This window comes from Staurois parvus, unplaced genomic scaffold (genome assembly GCF_062004578.1).
Source record: "Staurois parvus isolate SC_StPar_1 unplaced genomic scaffold, SC_StPar_1.0 ptg000714l, whole genome shotgun sequence".
In the NCBI taxonomy this organism is placed as follows: domain Eukaryota; kingdom Metazoa; phylum Chordata; class Amphibia; order Anura; family Ranidae; genus Staurois; species Staurois parvus.
In genome coordinates this window covers 1746476-1764232 of record NW_028318510.1, presented here as the reverse complement: position 1 = coordinate 1764232, position 17757 = coordinate 1746476, and the positions used below count along the sequence as shown (strand labels likewise).

At 39.9% G+C, this 17757-nt stretch overlaps 1 protein-coding gene across 2 annotated transcripts in view; it reads right to left on the bottom strand.

The window, feature by feature from the left end:
* Positions 1-5305: 5305 nt before the first annotated feature.
* RNF180 (ring finger protein 180) overlaps positions 5306-17757 on the bottom strand; it is an 84409-nt gene continuing 71957 nt past the window's right edge. Inside the window, exon 7 of one of the 2 annotated variants that reach the window (XM_089653450.1) lies at positions 5306-5575. In XM_089653450.1, the coding sequence (XP_089509576.1) occupies positions 5382-5575 (194 nt within the window). In that variant the 3' untranslated portion in view covers positions 5306-5381. The remainder of the gene's footprint in view (positions 5576-17757) is intronic. The other variant, XM_089653451.1, reaches the window with a different exon arrangement.

Sequence of the window (17757 nt, the reverse complement as noted above, 5' to 3'; positions counted from 1 at the left end):
TAAGATTACTGTGCGTAGACATCTGTTTGTACTATACTGCAGATGCTCAGTGTACCGGTGTTTGACGAAGAATGAACAGACATAATACCATTTATGTACACTGATACCTTGCCTGGACAACAGATTTCATTTATATCATAAAAAGTTTTTAAAGCGTTAATCCATTTGTTCAAATACTCATTACTGCCTTCAATTAGAGAACATTAGTGGTTTAATTCTGATTCAAATACTGTTTAAAAATGAGTTTCCAGAAATCATTATACACAGCCAGTTTACACCCTTGTCTATTTTCTTTCCAGTAACAGATACAAAAAAACTAGAGAAAAGGAAGAGATTATAAAAAGGAATTATTGCTCAGAGTGACCAATCTTTTTTTATCTTTTATTTTCTGGGATAATGAAACAGTGAATCTGACAGGTAGCTATGAACATCAACCCTGCTTATCCTTTCACTGTATTTATTCCAGTATTCCATTTTTTTTTAATTAATAGCATCTTATGTGTCTGAACCCACCTATAACATTATATTGCACGGTGTCCATCAGGTAAAACATTGGCTGAATAATGCGAACTGGTTCAAACAAGCTGATATTGAGCAGCCACACATAGCTATAACACTCTAATTTTTCAAATGAACAAAACAGTCAAAAACATTGGATATCATAACATATTTGTTGAAGGTTTTTGGGTTGAAAGAAAATGTAAATCCAACATTTCGTATTCCTGATATGTGCCTGCTGTATGATGTACTTGCATGAAAAATTATCCTGGTCTCTTTGCATTGCTTCTGGCAGGAGAACACACTGTGATCAGTTTTATAGCTGGAAACTCTAGCTCTCCTCCAATGATCAGACCTGTTCTGACATGCCCCCCCCCCCCCCCCGCCCAGCCATTTACTGGGAAGATCAGTGTGTGTGTGTGTGTGTGTGTGTGTGTGTATACAGTTGTGTTCAAAATAATAGCAGTCAGACATCACTAACCTCATCAATCACTGTTTTTGGTAGAAATTATATTTCTACATGGCAAATAATTTACTAGCAGGTGTAGTAGAGTAATAGAAATCCAACAGACCCAACAGTCATGACATGCATGCTGCTGATTCTGTGTCATTGAATCACTAATTGAAAGGGGCATGTTCAGTGTGGAGTTCTATTAGTGAGATCATTCATTCTTTGAAAAACAGGTGTCAATTATTGCCCTTATTTAAGGAAGGAAGGCAGCAAATGTTGTACATGCTGGTTACAGTGCGTTTCTCTCTGAAATTCTGAGGAAAATGGGTCGTTCCAGACATTGTTCAGAAGAACAGCGTACCTTGATTAAAAAGTTGATTGGAGAGGGGAAAACATAGAAAGAAGTGTATAAAATGATAGGCTGCTCAGCTAAAATGATCGCAAATGCTTTAAAATGGCAACCAAAACCTGAAAGACGTGGAAGAAAGCGAAAAATTACCATTCGAATGGATAGAACACTAGCCAAAATGGCAAGGACTCAGCCAACAATCAGCTCCAGGAAGATCAAAAAGGTCTAAAGTTACCTGTGAGTACTGTTACAATTAGAAGACGCCTATGTGAAGCCAAGCTATCTGCAAGAAGCCCCCGCAAAGTCCCACTGTTGAAAAAAAGACGTGCTGAAGAGGTTACAATTTGCCAAAGAGCACATTGACTGGCCTAAAGAGAAATGGCGCAACATTTTGTGGACTGATGAAAGTAAGATTGTTCTTTTTGGGTCTAGTGGCCGGAGACAGTTTGTCAGACGACCCCCAAATATTGAATTCAAGCCACAGTACACTGTGAAGACAGTGAAGCATGGTTGCGCAAGCATCATGATATGGGGATGTTTCTCATACTACGGTGTTGGGCCTATTTATCACATACCAGGGATCATGGATCAGTCCGAATACATCAGAATACTTGAAGAGGTCATGCTGCCTTATGCTGAAGAGGAAATGCCCTTGAAATGGGTGTTCCAACAAGACAACAACCCCAAACACACCAGTAAACGTGCAACGTCTTGGTTCCAGACCAACAAGATTGATGTTATGGAGTGGCCAGCCCAATCCCCGGATCGTAATCCAATAGAAAACCTGTGGGGTGACATCAAAAATGCAGTTTCTGAGGCAAAACCAAGAAATAGAGAAGAACTGTGGAATGTAGTCCAATCATCCTGGGCTGGAATACCTGTTCACAGGGGCCAGAAGTTGGTTGACTCCATGCAACACAGATGTACAGCAGTTCTCAGAAACAGTGCTTATACAACTAAATATTCATTAAGTGATTCAAAGGAAAGCAAAATCTTCAAACATTTTTCAGTTTATATAGTGAATGTTTGAGTTTGTAAAGAAGAATACAAACACTGCTATTTTTTTGAACAGTCTAATATTCACTTTTCTTCCATTTTTTTAGAGGAACAACACAAATTTGATATATTTTTCTTCATGTTTTGATTTGGAATAGAATGTGTAGTGTTCCCAATCCATTTGTGTGTATGGAAATAAAAGCTTTTAGAAGGATTTTGAGCTTTATTCACTTTTTTCAACACACTGCTATTATTTTGAACACCACTGTATATATATATATATATATATATATATATATATATATATATATATATATATATCTCACACACATATGGCTTGCCTTTCATTTTTCTATTTTAAATTGAAAGGATTGATTCACAAGATAAGAGTTGAAAAATACTTTAAAATAGATTGCACGTAGAGCTTCATGGAGTCCACCGAAAATAATAATTTTTCTATCACTGGAGTCTCGTAGAGTCACAAACTGGTTTCTTTATACCCTTTGGGGTCTTTAATAGAAGGGGTCCCATGGACTAATTCATGGCTCTGCACTGCAACTGACCTTGGATTATCACTACACTTGTGGTTACAAAATGGTCTGTATATAAACAGACAAAAAGAGGGCGCACGGGCCTAGTGCATTAAATAAAATGAAATAAAATCAAATGGAAAGCATGTCACAAGAGATGCAATGTGCTCCAAAACCCCTGAAGGCAGTCTGGTGGGAGACTGTAGACCTCTGAATAGCTGGTGGCTGACGCGTTTTAAGGTTGTACCTCTTCCTCCCTCTTTTTGTCTCTTTATATACAGTTTTCTTTCGTTTTCCCTGGTCCGTTGAGGACAGCAAGGCTTGCATTCTTTTCATACACATGTGGGGATATTGACATTGTGAAGTCCATTGTCCAGCGCAAGAGCTCAGGTATTCGGTTGCATTTTTCCTCCTTACAAAATGGTCTGCATGCTGCATTCTCCATAATAAAACATGTGGGGTGGCACTTTCTTATCTCTTTGGTAGGTGTTTAGACCTAGGAATAGGTAATGGTACTGTAACCAACATAGCTTCCTGAGAGATATAAGAAACAGATGTGTAGATTTTAGTTTAATGCATCTACCAAAAACATAAAATATCACTTCTGAGCTTGCCGACCCTTTATATTTTTGTAGTTTAGGGTTAAATATCTTTTTTTCTCTAAATTATATGCAAAGTCCCAACATTCTTTTTAGCTTTCTTTGTCCTGCCCCAGGCTGTGACTGGACAGAAAAGGAACAACCAACAGTGCTGAGCTCGTCTCTTCACGCTGCTCTACTTCATATGATCCTCATCAGCACACAAACTGACTGGCTCCTTTTACTGCTTCTTCCTCTCACACTTTAGCCATGCACTACAGGGATGCAAAAGGCCATTGCCAGATCAAATTCAAATACTTACAATGCTTCTATTCAAAAAAGAGGTATTTTCATGCGAGAACAGTACAGGATACAGGAATCGATTCACAGACTGGATTACGTATATGCTACTACTTTCAGGTGATTGGACACCGCTGGTGACTGGTCTTCACTATGTCCACCCACTAGTACACCTATATAACCCTGCCCACTCTTTAGACTCCAGTTTTATTAGCAAGCAATAAGAAGTCACAGAGTAGAGTGGAGAGACCTATGTCCTGTACTCCAAGATGGGATTTACAGGCACAATGAAATTCCTCTGAGGGTTAGAGTGAGTTTGGTGGAAGACCATTCTCTAGGACGGGGAAACTACTATCGACATGAGAGAAACTTGAGGTTTCCCCTGGGACTTGACACTCTGTTTTGTGTGTTCCCATTCCCAAGTCCCTGTGATCCTTCATTAAGTATTCTCCTGCAGGGTGACAGGATCGGGAAACTGCAAGTAAGCCAATAAGGCCATAAGCAGTCTAATTTTTTGTGTGTATGTACAGGCATTTTTGCAGATGTCTGAAACTTGAGTATTTTTTTTCATTAATTATTTTTAGTCAATAAAAAGATAGCTACTAGGCAAAAATATACAAAATATGTGCGCTTTTGCAAGTTTTTCTGTTTATGTTCATGTTTATGTACGTGTTTTTCAGGCACTCGTATTGAAATCTATTTGGACCAAAAACACTTGAAGCTTGCAGCTTGAAAATGTACATGAGGTTCTTTTGAGCTACACACTTCAAGGAATACTATGCTCAGGCGTGAAGAGGTACAATTGTAAACCATGAGATTTTGGATGTTGTGTGCTTTGGAGCAAGTGAGAATGGGGACTTAAAAGAAAAAAAAAATTGTCTTTATACAACTTCAAATCTTAGCGGACTGGTCGCATGATCCCTAGAGAATGAGCATAAAATTCATGAATTGCTGACTAGTGTCCTGAATTAAACAATAATACTTCTTTGCTGAGATTTTGTGACCGATGGTTATATGACCATTGCCAGAGGTTAACTTGGAGAAAGGTACTTTACGCTGAAGTAATCTTATACCTGTAACAGCTCCCAAGGAACATGGCCTCAGATCATAGTGCTTTTGAAAACCTAACTTTGAGCTCAAATTGGTGGAGGTGCCAGAAGAACAAGCTTTACATGTACAGCTCCTCTCATCCCTACAACCATGACTGTGGAACCTTCCTTTTTATTTTGCTCCATGCCTGAAATGTGTACCAGAGCTGCAGTAGTCATTCAAAGGAGTGGTACCAGGGTCTCACATAGGAGTTTGCGGTTGGGATTTTTAGACCCGCAAATGCATAATGGGGCCAGTTTAGACAATTACGTCACACAACATAGAGAGAACATGTAAACTCCTTGCAGATAGTTTTCTGACCAGGATTTGAACCATTGACCCTGGTCTTAGCCAGTAAGCTATGCAGTTCTATTTTACTCCTGGGAAAGGTAATTCCCCATTGATAATATGAGGTTTAATTATGTTAGGGAGTGATGATGTGAAGTGATTTCTAAACAGACTCTCTGGTTATGTAAAGGCTGATATTATGAACAAACTCTCCCATCGCAACACATTCCAAAATAGAAGTTTATTCAACGAATGTGGTGTTTAACAACTATTGTGTTATTTATGATCAATAAGTATTTTTGTCATGCTGAGAGAAAGAAGTAATACAAGAGAAGACACAATACAATAAATCCAATGACCCAGTTCATGGAGTAAAAATATATCATAATCATGTCGAGGTTGAATCTCCATCCATGGCTTTCATCTTCAAAGTCAAATCTGTAACCAGCATGTGGAAACTGCCTTCTTCCCATACGATCCATGTGTCTTCTGAAATCTAACACAAATACTCCAATTAGGTATGTGACTCATTGAAGCAGAGTTACGTAGCTCACACAACTTAAACACTATTAAGCCACAATTAAGAGTTTTTACTTTGTTCCTGTAGTCTATAAACAGGGAGCACAACCCCAAAGTTACAAATGACTATAAAAACACAACATATAAAAAACTTTAAGCGTTTTTTGTTACACTTTAATTGGTTTAGAAATGTATTTATTTATTTCAGGTTTTTATATAGCGCCATCAATTTTACGCAGCGCTTTACATACCTATTATATACATTCACATCAGTCCCTAACCCTCAAGGGGTGTACAATCTAAGGTCCCTAAATTACATTCATACATACTAGGGACAATTTAGACAGGATCCAATTCACCTACCAGCATGTCTTTGGAGTGTGGGAGGAAACCGAAGTACCCGGAGGAAACCCACGCAGGCACAGGGAGAACATGCAAACTCCAGGCAAGTGGTGACGTGGCTGGGATTCGAACCAACGACCATAGTACTGCCAGGCGGAAGTACTAACCATTTAGCCACTGTGCTGCCCCAGAAATTATATTGTCTTTGTAATGTAGGTTGTCCCAAACCCAAAAAACACAGTTGAGACCGTGAAGAAAATCAGAGAATACATGGACACCAGGCAGATATAAAGAAAACACTACAGTTGTGTATTTATTTAGAAAAAAAAAAATAAAACACTTGCCAAAAGTATTGGGACGCCTGCCATTACACGTACATGAACTTTAATGGCATCCCAGTCTTAGTCCATACAGTTCAATATTGAGTTGGCCCACCCTTTGCAGCTATAACAGCTTCAACTCTTCTGGGAAGGCTGTCCACAAGGTTTGGGAGTGTGTCTATGGGAATGTTTGACCATTCTTCTAAAAGAGTGTGGCGGAACCGTTCTGCCTGGGCTTCCTCGTGCGGAGCGATGCGTCTCAGCCAATGGTCCCCTTTTCCAGCAAGGCTTCCAGCTCTCTGCCAAGGCAGGTATTAGAGCTCAAAACACTCCCTTCCCTGCTCTCCCAAACCACGAGTGGGAACTTCGTGTAGGGTGAAAATGAATGACTCTTTATTAAACACAGCTCAGTATATACAGCTTCACCCCCACTCCACCAGACAGCCTGGCACCGGGTTTTCCCCACCCACAACAAAACCCTACAACCAACAATACAGTACGAACTCTATTAGAAGTGAAAGACTACAAGGTCACATTACCCTAAACAAACAGTGTAGAATGTCTGTGAAACGTATACAGCTTTACAAAGGGGAAAAAACTGGAACAGAAAGGGCAAAATGTTATCACAAAGGGACGGTTCGTCACAAAGAGCATTTGTGAGGTCAGGCACTGATTTCGGATGAGAAGGCCTGGTTCACAGTCTCTGCTCTAATTCATCCCAAAGGTGTTCTATCAGGTTGAGGTCAGGACAGTCACTTCCTCCACCCCAAGAGGACTCTGTGCAGGCCAGTTCCTACACCCCAAACTCGCTCATCCATAACTTTATGGACCTTGCTTTGTGCACTGGTACACAGTTATGTTGGAACAGGAAGGGGCCATCTCCAAACTTGGGAGCATGAAATTGTCCAAAATGTCTTGGTATGCTGACGCTTTAAGAATTCCCTTCACTGGAACTAAGGGGCCAAGCCCAACCCCTGAACAACAACCCCATACCGTAATCCCCCCTCCACCAAACTTTACACTTGGCACAATGCAGTCATGCAAGTACCGTTCTCCTGGCAACCGCCAAACACAGACATGTCCATCAGATTGCCAGACAGAGAAGCATGATTCGTCACTCCAGAAAACATGTCCCCACTGCTCTAGAGTTCAGTGGTGGCGTGCTTTACACCACTTCTTCTGATGCTTTGCATTGCACTTGGTGATGTAAGGCTTGGATGCAGCTGCTCGGCCATGGAAATCCATTCCATGAAGCTTACACACTGTTGTTGTGCTAATCTGAAGGCCACATGAAGTTTGGAAGTCTTTAGCTTTAGACTCTGCAGACAGTTGGCAACTTCTGTGCATTGTCATTTTACTTGGCCTACCACTTTGTGGCTGAGTTGCTGTTGTCCCCAGTTGCTTCCACTTTGTTATAATACCACTAACAGCTGACTGTGGAATATTTAGTAGCAAGGAAATTTCACAGATGGACTTATTGCACAGGTGGCAACCTATCATGGTAGCACGCTTGAATTCACTGAGCCCCTGAGAGCGACCCATTCTTTCACAAATGTTTGTAGAAGCAGTCTGCATGCTTAGGTGGTTGATATATACACACACACACACACAAACACATATATACATACATACACACACACATACCATATTTTTCACTCCATAAGACGCAAAAAATGGGGGGAAATGTCTGTGCGTCTTATGGAGTGGCTGGCCCGATATTACCCCTTTCGTCGCTGCCGCCATGCTAGAACACTGGGCCGGCTCGGCTCTTCTATGCAGCAGCGCCAGGCAGGGCCCAAAGCAGCTGCCCCTTGAAGCGGAGTTCCAGCTGAAAAAAAAAAATACAGCCACTTACCTGTTCCTCGGTCCAACGGTGTCCTCACCACTGCTGGTTTCACCGGCCGTCTTCTCTGCCTGGCGCTTGCATCTTTAGTGTGGGCACCTGACTGTGACAGCTTGCGGCTTCACAGCCGGGTGCCTACTGCACATGCGTGAGAAGCGCTGAGCTTTGTGAATGGCCCCATAGTCTTCTGGGACCTGTCACATGTCCCAGAAGACTACGGGGAGGGAGGGACTACGGGGAGGCGATCGCAGTGAAAGTGGGAGTGGGTACCTGTCAAATTCAGGTACCCACTCCCCAAAGGTCTGCAGTCTCTTGTCATCTCCTGTATTATGTCCGCAGTCTCTGGTCATCTCCTGTACTATGTCTGCAGTCTCTGGTCATCTCCTGTACTATGTCTGCAGTCTCAGGTCATCTCCTGTACTGTGTCCACAGTCTCTGGTCATCTCCTCTACTACGTCTGCAGTCTCTGGTCATCTCCTGTACTAAGTCTGCAGTCTCTGGTCATCTCCTGTAGTACATTCGCAGTCTCTGGTCAGTTCCTGTACTATGTCTGCAGTCCATTGGTTCAGAATATTTTTTTTCTTGTTTTCCTCCTCTAAAACCTAGGTGCGTCTTATGGAGCAAAAAATATGGTATACATATATATTTTTTTTAACTACAATTAGTACTGCACTAAGTACCTGAATATGATGTGGTAAGAGTCTCTTGTAATGCCCTGTACAATGGAGCTCAGACTGGGAGCAGCTGGTGCAGCACCAGGAGCCAATCATTTCTTACATAGTTACATAGTTAGTCTGGCTGAAAAAAGACAAGTCTATCTAGCGCAATCATAAAAAAAAAAAAAAAAAAAAGTTATAATCAAGGTAAAGAATATCCGAAGGAAGGATTTTTTTTCCCTGCAGGAGCAAATTGGATCATGCTTAGGCAATTGGATATTCCCTGGATCAACTTTACCTAGAAATGTTAGTATCCAGTTATATTATGTGTATCTAGGAAAGAATCCAGGCGTTTTTTAAAGCAATCCACTGAGTTGGCCAGAACCAACTCTTGAGGGAGACCATTCCACATTTTCACAGCTCTTACTGTGAAGAAACCTTTCTGTATTTGGAGATTGAATCTATTTTCCTTCAGACGTAAAGAGTGCCCCTTCTCATCTGTGATGACCTCGGGGTGAATAACTACACCGAGTTCTCTATATGAACCACTAATGTATTTATACATGTTGATCCTATCCCCCCTTAAACTCCTCTTCTCAAGAGAGTAAATTCAGTTCCTCTAATCTTTCCTCATAGCTGAGCTCCTCCATGCCTCTTATCAGTTTGGTTGTCCTTCTCTGTACTTTCTCCAGTTCCCTAATGTTCTTTTTGTGAATTGGTGCCCAAAACTGAATTGCATATTCCAGATGAGGTCTTACTAATGATTTGTACAGGGGTAAAATTATATCTGTCTCTCTGGAGACTATACCTCTTTTAATACAAGAGAGGATTTTGCTCGCTCTAGAAACTGCAGCTTGGCATTGCATGCCATTATTAAGCTTGTGATCTACCAGAAATTTGCCACATAGGTACTCAATTAAACAGTACATTGAGGTTGGCTTGTAAATTGAAGACATCCTGTAAGGATGTTATTCCACTGCACAGCTTGGTGTCATCTGCAAAGACTGAAATTGTATTTTTAATCCCAGACCATATATCATTTATACAGTTGTGTTCAAAATAATAGCAGTGTGTTGAAAAAAGTGAATAAAGCTCAAAATCCTTCTAATAGCTTTTATTTCCATCCACACAAATGCATTGGGAACATTACACATTCTATTCCAAATCAAAACATGAAGAAAAATATATCACATTTGTGTTGTTCCTCTAAAAAAATTGAAGAAAAGTGAATATTAGACTGTTCAAAAAAATAGCAGTGTTTGTATTGTTCTTTACAAACTCAAACATTCACTATATAAACTGAAAAATGTTTGAAGATTTTGCTTTCCTTTGAATCACTTAATGAATATTTAGCTGTATAAGCACTGTTTCTGAGAACTGCTGTACATCTGTGTTGCATGGAGTCAACCAACTTCTGGCACCTGTGAACAGGTATTCCAGCCCAGGATGATTGGACTACATTCCACAGTTCTTCTCTATTTCTTGGTTTTGCCTCAGAAACTGCATTTTTGATGTCACCCCACAAGTTTTCTATTGGATTAAGATCCGCGGATTGGGCTGGCCACTCCATAACGTCAATCTTGTTGGTGTGGAACCAAGATGTTGTACGTTTCCTGATGTGTTTGGGGTCGTTGTCTTGTTGGAACACCCATTTCAAGGGCATTTCCTCTTCAGCATAAGGCAGCATGACCTCTTCAAGTATTCTGATGTATTCAAACTGATCCATGATCCCTGGTATGAGATAAATAGGCCCAACACTGTAGTTTGAGAAACATCCCCATATCATGATGCTTGCGCAACCATGCTTCACTGTCTTCACAGTGTACTGTGGCTTGAATTCAGTGTTTGGGGGTCGTCTGACAAACTGTCTCCGGCCACTAGACCCAAAAAGAACAATCTTACTTTCATCAGTCCACAAAATGTTGCGCCATTTCTCTTTAGGCCAGTCAATGTGCTCTTTGGCAAATTGTAACCTCTTCAGCACATCTTTTTTTTCAACAGTGGGACTTTGTGGGGACTTCTTGCAGATAGCTTGGCTTCACATAGTCGTCTTCTAATTGTAACAGTACTCACAGGTAACTTTACACCTTCTTTGATCTTCCTGGAGCTGATTGTTGGCTGAGTCCTTGCCATTTTGGCTATTCTTTATCCATTTGAATGGTAGTTTTTCGCTTTCTTCCACGTCTTTCAGGTTTTGGTTGCCATTTTAAAGCATTTGCGATCATTTTAGCTGAGCAGCCTATCATTTTCTGCACTTCTTTATATGTTTTCCCCTCTCCAATCAACTTTTTAATCAAGGTACGCTGTTCTTCTGAACAATGTCTGGAACAACCCATTTTCCTCAGAATTTCAGCGAGAAATGCACTGTAACCAGCATGTACAACATTTGCTGCCTTCCTTCCTTAAATAAGGGCAATAATTGCCACCTGTTTTTCAAAGAATGAATGACCTCACTAATAGAACTCCACACTGCTATTATTTTGAACATGCCCTTTTCAATTAGTGATTTAATTACACAGAATCAGCAGCATGCATGTCATGACTGTTGGGTCTGTTGGATTTCTATTACTCTACTACACCTGCTAGTAAATTATTTGCCATATAGAAATATAATTTCTACCAAAAACAGTGATTGATCAAGTTAGTGATGTCTGACTGCTAGTATCTTGAACACAACTGTAAATATATTAAAAGTAAGGGTCCCAACACTGAATCCCGGGGTACACTACGGACAACCCTAGACCATTCAGAGTATGAATCATTAACCACTACTCTCTGAATACGATCTTTTAGCCAGTTTTCTATCCATTTACATATGGATTTTTCCAAGCCCGTAGACTTTACCTTACACATTAGTCATGTGTGGGGAACTGTGTCAAACGCTTTTGCAAAATCCAAGTATACCGCGTCCACCGCCACCCCTCTGTCCAAGGTTTTGCTCACCTCCTCATAAAAAGAAATCAGATTTGTTTGACAACTTCTGTCTTTCATGAATCCATGCTGTCTGTTGCTTAAAATATTTTTTCCAGCAAGAACTCATCTATGTGGTCTTTTATTAAACTCTCCAATATAGATGTTAAACTAATAGGTCTATAGTTACTTGATAAAGATTGGAAATATTGGCACCACATTGGCCTTACGCCAGTCCAGTGGTACTATGCCAATCATTAAAGAGTCCCTACAAATGAGAAACAATTGCTTTGAAATGACAGAGCTCAACTCTTTAAGGACCCGTGGGTGTATGCCATCCAGTCCAGGTGCTTTATTCACCTTTATTCTGTCTAAATATATTTGGATCATATCAGTTGTGAGCCAATGTGGATCATCTGGAGCTGTGTCAATACCATGCCCATTATGGACAAAAGCTCCCCCATGCTCCTTTGTATACACAGAGCTGAAGAAGGTATTTAATAAATTTGCCTTCTCTTTGTCCCCAGTCACCCACTCTAGATTATATTATAATCTGTCACTAGTTTTCAACGTCTGTGGCCTTGATTTCCTTTTTACATAATCTGTTATATTCTTTGTAATGTTTAAACGCCTCTCACGTCATATAAGGAGCGGTTTGCTTGTTCTGGGAGAACATCATAGGACATCCTCCCACTCTAGCTGTGCATGCGCACCCCCGGGGGGCGCGCGGCGATCGGTGATGTGCTGTGTCCCTGGGACACAGCGGATCACAGTAAAGAGCCGATGACGTAGGCTCTATCATGTGATCAGATGTGTCCAATCAAAGCTGATCTCATGTAAATAGGAAATGCCGGTTATTGGAAGTCCTCTCCTCACGCTGACAGCGCATGAGGACAGGAGAGCCGGTAATCAGCATTTCTCAGAGGGGACATGTACACTGATCATCAGGGCCACCTGTCAGTGCCCATCAATGCCACATACCAGTGTCCATCAGTGCACATCAACGCCACATATCTGTGCACATCAATGCCACAAAGTGCCCATCAGAGCTGCCTTTTAGAGCCAAATATCAGTGCCAGTCAGTGCTGCCTATCAGTGCCAGTCAGTGCTACCTAGCAGTGTTCACCAGTACTGCCTAGCAGTCCCAATCAGTGCCACCTATCAGTGCCCATCAGTGCAGGCAGTCAGTGCCATATATGAGTGCTGCTTTCAGTGCCCACCAGTGATGCCTTTCAATGCCCACCAGTGATGCCTGTCAATGCCCATCAATGCCTCCTCGTCAGTGCCCATCAGTGCAGCACCATTAGCGCACATCAGTGAAGGGGAAAAATTGCTAATTTACAAAATTTTATAACAGAAACTAAGAAAAAAAAACGTATTTTTCCCCAACATTTTAAGTCTTTTTTAGATTGTTTAGAAAAAATAAAAACCCTAGTGGTGATTAAATACCACCAAAAGAAGGCTCTGTCTCAAAAAAATGATAAAAATTTAGATTGGGTACAGTGTTGCATGACAGCGCAATTGTCATTCAAAATGCGACAGCGCTGAAAGCTGAAAATTGGCCTGGGCAGAAAGGGGGTAAAAGTGCCTGGTAGGCAAGTGATTAAACGATGATAGTGTTCCTTCATTTTTATATTTATTAAAAGCTCTTTTCTTATTATCTATAGCTTTTTTAACTTTGTCCGTAAGCCACATAGGTTTGATTTTTAGCCTTTTAAACTTGTTGCCCATGGGAATATATTTTGCAGTGTGTTCATATACAGTCTTTTTGAACAACTCCCATTTCTGTGTTGTTCATCAATGCCAATATTCCCTCCCAGTGTAAGTCTTGAAGAGCAGCTCTCAGCCTTGGAAAATTAGCTCTTAAAGTTGTGTTTTTATATTTTTTCCTGTATATGCTTGTTGTTTACAGCTAACAATAAATGAGATCATGTTATGGTCACTGCTAGATGTTCTTTTATATGAACATTCATAATAAGCTTTGCATAGTTTGAGATTACCAGGTCCAGCAGAGCATCATTCCTATAAATAAGTGTATAACCACCTCCACCCCAAAATTCCTCAAAAAGTCATACTTTCTCCCCAGAAAGTGCACTAATTAAATATTATAACCTTTTTGTGATAGAATTAGATAAACATAACAATATTCAAATAACATAATAATATCATAAATACTCAAAAGAAAAAAAAAAAAAAAGTCCAATAAAAAAATGTCTCAATAAAAAACAATAATGTCCAAAAAAAGTCCCAAATTTTCAAACTTTATCATCCAGTAGGAAGAAATCCCATTTCATCCCGTGGTACCTCAAAAAAATATAAAATGAATAATCTAGTGCATTACCTTTGCAAACAATATAAATTCACTCAGTGCAAAAAACACAAAAATTGTGCAAAAACTATATATATATATATATATCTCTCGTGCATATATGGATTAACTGTGACCACTCCGTGAACACTGCAACACTGTGTATCCACCAACACCAATAGTATTACATACTATTACCCTCTGTATCAATATAATCAGCATCCAATCAGAGATCTTCTATTTCCTCTCCAAAGAAATTTTTTCCAAGGTCCTCAGAAGACAAGAAGGGTCTCAAGGCTCATGTTCAAAGTATAGGTAAAAAAATTTTAATAGCCACTTACAGTAAAATTCCACATATCCAGCTCCTAACATGGTTCCTATGCGAGTTCTGCCAAACAAATGCAGTAAGCCATGTGTAAACAACCCACAAAATGGCCGCGGCGACACCCCCGGTCCGCGCGCCTCGACGAGGTCCGGAAGTGGCGAGGCGCGTTGGGGGTGTGGCGTCGAGGCGATCTCTGATTGATCTCAGAAGATCTCTGATTGGATGCTGATTATATTGATACAGAGGGTAATAGTATGTAATACTATTGGTGTTGGTGGATACACAGTGTTGCAGTGTTCACGGAGTGGTCACAGTTAATCCATATATGCACGAGAGATATATATATATATATATAGTTTTTGCACAATTTTTGTGTTTTTTGCACTGAGTGAATTTATATTGTTTGCAAAGGTAATGCACTAGATTATTCATTTTATATTTTTTTGAGGTACCACGGGATGAAATGGGATTTCTTCCTACTGGATGATAAAGTTTGAAAATTTGGGACTTTTTTTGGACATTATTGTTTTTTATTGAGACATTTTTTTATTGGACTTTTTTTTTTTTTTTTCTTTTGAGTATTTATGATATTATTATGTAATTTGAATATTGTTATGTTTATCTAATTCTATCACAAAAAGGTTATAATATTTAATTAGTGCATCATTCCTAGTTGGGGCCTCTATGAACTGTACCATAAAATTGTCCTGTAGTAGGTTTATACATTTTTGCCCATTAACTGTTCCTGCAGTACCATTACTCCAGTCAATTTCCAGGTAATTAAAATTCCCCATTGTTATCACTGTCCCAGCCTTTCGATCTGTGCAAGGAGCTGAGTCTCCACCTCCTCATTAACACTGGGAGGGCCTATAACAAACTCCCAATAATTACCTTTGTAGTACGCACCCCCATGTGCAATTCCACCCATAATGCTTCAGCCTCATCACACTATCCATCAACTATGTCCTCTTTCACACTCGCTCTGAAATCACTTGTCACATAGAGACAGGCACCACCACCCTTCCTTTTTACCCTGTCTCTGAAAGAGAACATAGCCAGGAATATTAATGGCCCAGTCATGTGAAGAATAAAGCCAAATTCAGCAATACCAATCAAATCATAGTTCTGTTCATGCATCAAAGCTTCCAGCTCATTTCTGTTCCAGTGCACATTGCGAACAAGTGACATGCTGACAGCAGAGTAGCATCAGGTCACCAGGTTGATTCTACTGTCTTACAAGGCTGTGTAAACCTCAAAACACAGAATGTCAAATCTTATATGTACTTTAACTGTGTCATTTTTAAAAAAATTCTGTTTGCTGGAGCTTCGGCTTTAACAAGGGTTATATTTTACTGACACATCTCTGATTATTCCAAATTTTATTGAAAGGTGATGAAAAGGCAAAAAGGAAAATATTCATCTAGCTAGCCAATTGTTTTTCAACCTTTTTTTCAGTCAAGGCACCCTTTAAAACTGCGCACAATCCCAGGGCATACCGGTTTGAGGGCTGGTTCATACCAGGAGGTGCATCTGAGTGAATGTGATTTTTTGCGCATTACCAGGCGTTGCATTTCTTTTTTTAATGAGCTGCTCTATGCATGTGAAACATGCAAAAGTGTGCAGGCATGATTTTTAAAATTGCGCAACACCAAAAACACATGGTACTACGGTACCATGCATTTTAGCAGCTGCAAATGTACATGCATTTTCTAGATGCGTGGGGATGTCATTAAAAATAAATAGCACCCACCCCAGGCAGCACGTCTTTGTGTGGGAAAACATGCAATTTCACACCTATATTGCATATACAATGATCATCACTGTATAAACAATAACAGTGTAAAAAAAAAAAATTCTGATCACCCCTCCCCCCCCCCAATAGTACAGTGTGGTAATCCTACACTATGGTGACAGTGAGCTACTGTGATAACAGGATGTAAAACAAAACAAAAAAATTTTTTTTAAAGATTTAAAAAAAATAGGATAGAAAGAATAATTAATTTTTTTCACATACTGTAATCAATCAGTATTCCTGATCACTGCCACACCAGTCAAGTGGAAAAAAAAACTAAATTTGCTTTAATTTCTTAATTTTCCAAAAAATTGTAACAAAAAAATTGCAACTTTAAAAAACTTGCCAGCCTTTTTACTAAATACCTCAACCTGTCTACTTTCCAAAAGAGGTAATTTGAGGGAAAGTTGTACTGTCCTGGCATTTAAGGGCCTCAAGAAATGAGACAGGCCATCAGTACATCAGGATTGATCCGATTTTCAAATGTACTGTATATACCAAAGTTTGTGGACGCTACAAACTAATATAACTACCAATTAATATATATTTATTGAGATTTTTTTTAACCAAATACATGTAGCAGAATACATTTTGGGTGAAATTTATGAAGACATTTTACTTTATTGAATATATTTTATAACAAGTATAAAATATTGTGTTTTTTGGTTTCAAAATGTCCATTCTTTTTTCGTTTATATAATAAGAAATAAAAAAAAACCCCAGTGGTGATCAAATGCCAGCAAAAGAGAATTCTATTTGTGTGTAAAAATTATATAAATTTAATTTAGGTACAGTGTTATATGTCCGAGTAATTGCCAGCTAAAGTAGCACAGTACTGAATAGCAAAAAAATGGGCTGGTCATGAAGGGGGTAAAATCTTCTGTAGCTCCTGTAGCTCAAGTGGTTAAACTGAGATTTTATGTCTTCTTATATACAATCTTTGCTTACATATAAACTATTACATGGCAAAGAATTTCCAAAGCACCACTGGCTATTCTAAAGTGAAATCACAGCAATAGCAACCTGATTTTAGGCTCTGTTATAAGAGATAAAAGGATGGATGGACAAATGGTGGATAAATCACCGCTCTAGCTATGTATACATCTTTGGTCTTTAGCTATTCTGTTATGGAAAGAACAGAATTTGTTTATAACAGGTGGTGATCAGACAGAAGTAAAAATGTCCACAGAGTTCAATCAAAAGATGAAAATACATAGAAACCTGCATCCACAGAACCCCAAGCCCTCACCTGATTCAGAGGAAGGCAAACAACCCTTATAAAGCATACTACAATAGTAAAAAATCATTCCTGAACCTCTAAAGCAGAGGTCCCCATACTTACTGAACAAAGGACCAGTTTTCTGGCCTTCAGACTTTAGGGGGGCCGGACTGTGGCCATTGGGAGAAAACTTATCCTGGCATTAGTAGGCTTCAGGGGCGGACTGACAACTCATGGGGCCCCCGGGCAATAGGGGATCATGGGGCCCCTGTGTCCTTGCCCAAACTCAAAAAAGCCTATGAAAAAAGGTACCAGGGGCATCTCATAGGGCCTCCTACTGACCCAGGGCCCTCGGGTAGTGCCCAAGTTTCCAAATGGTCAGTCCGCCCCTGGTAGGCATAAACAATTCATCTTTGGTATTGGGGGGGTGGGGAATAGCAAACC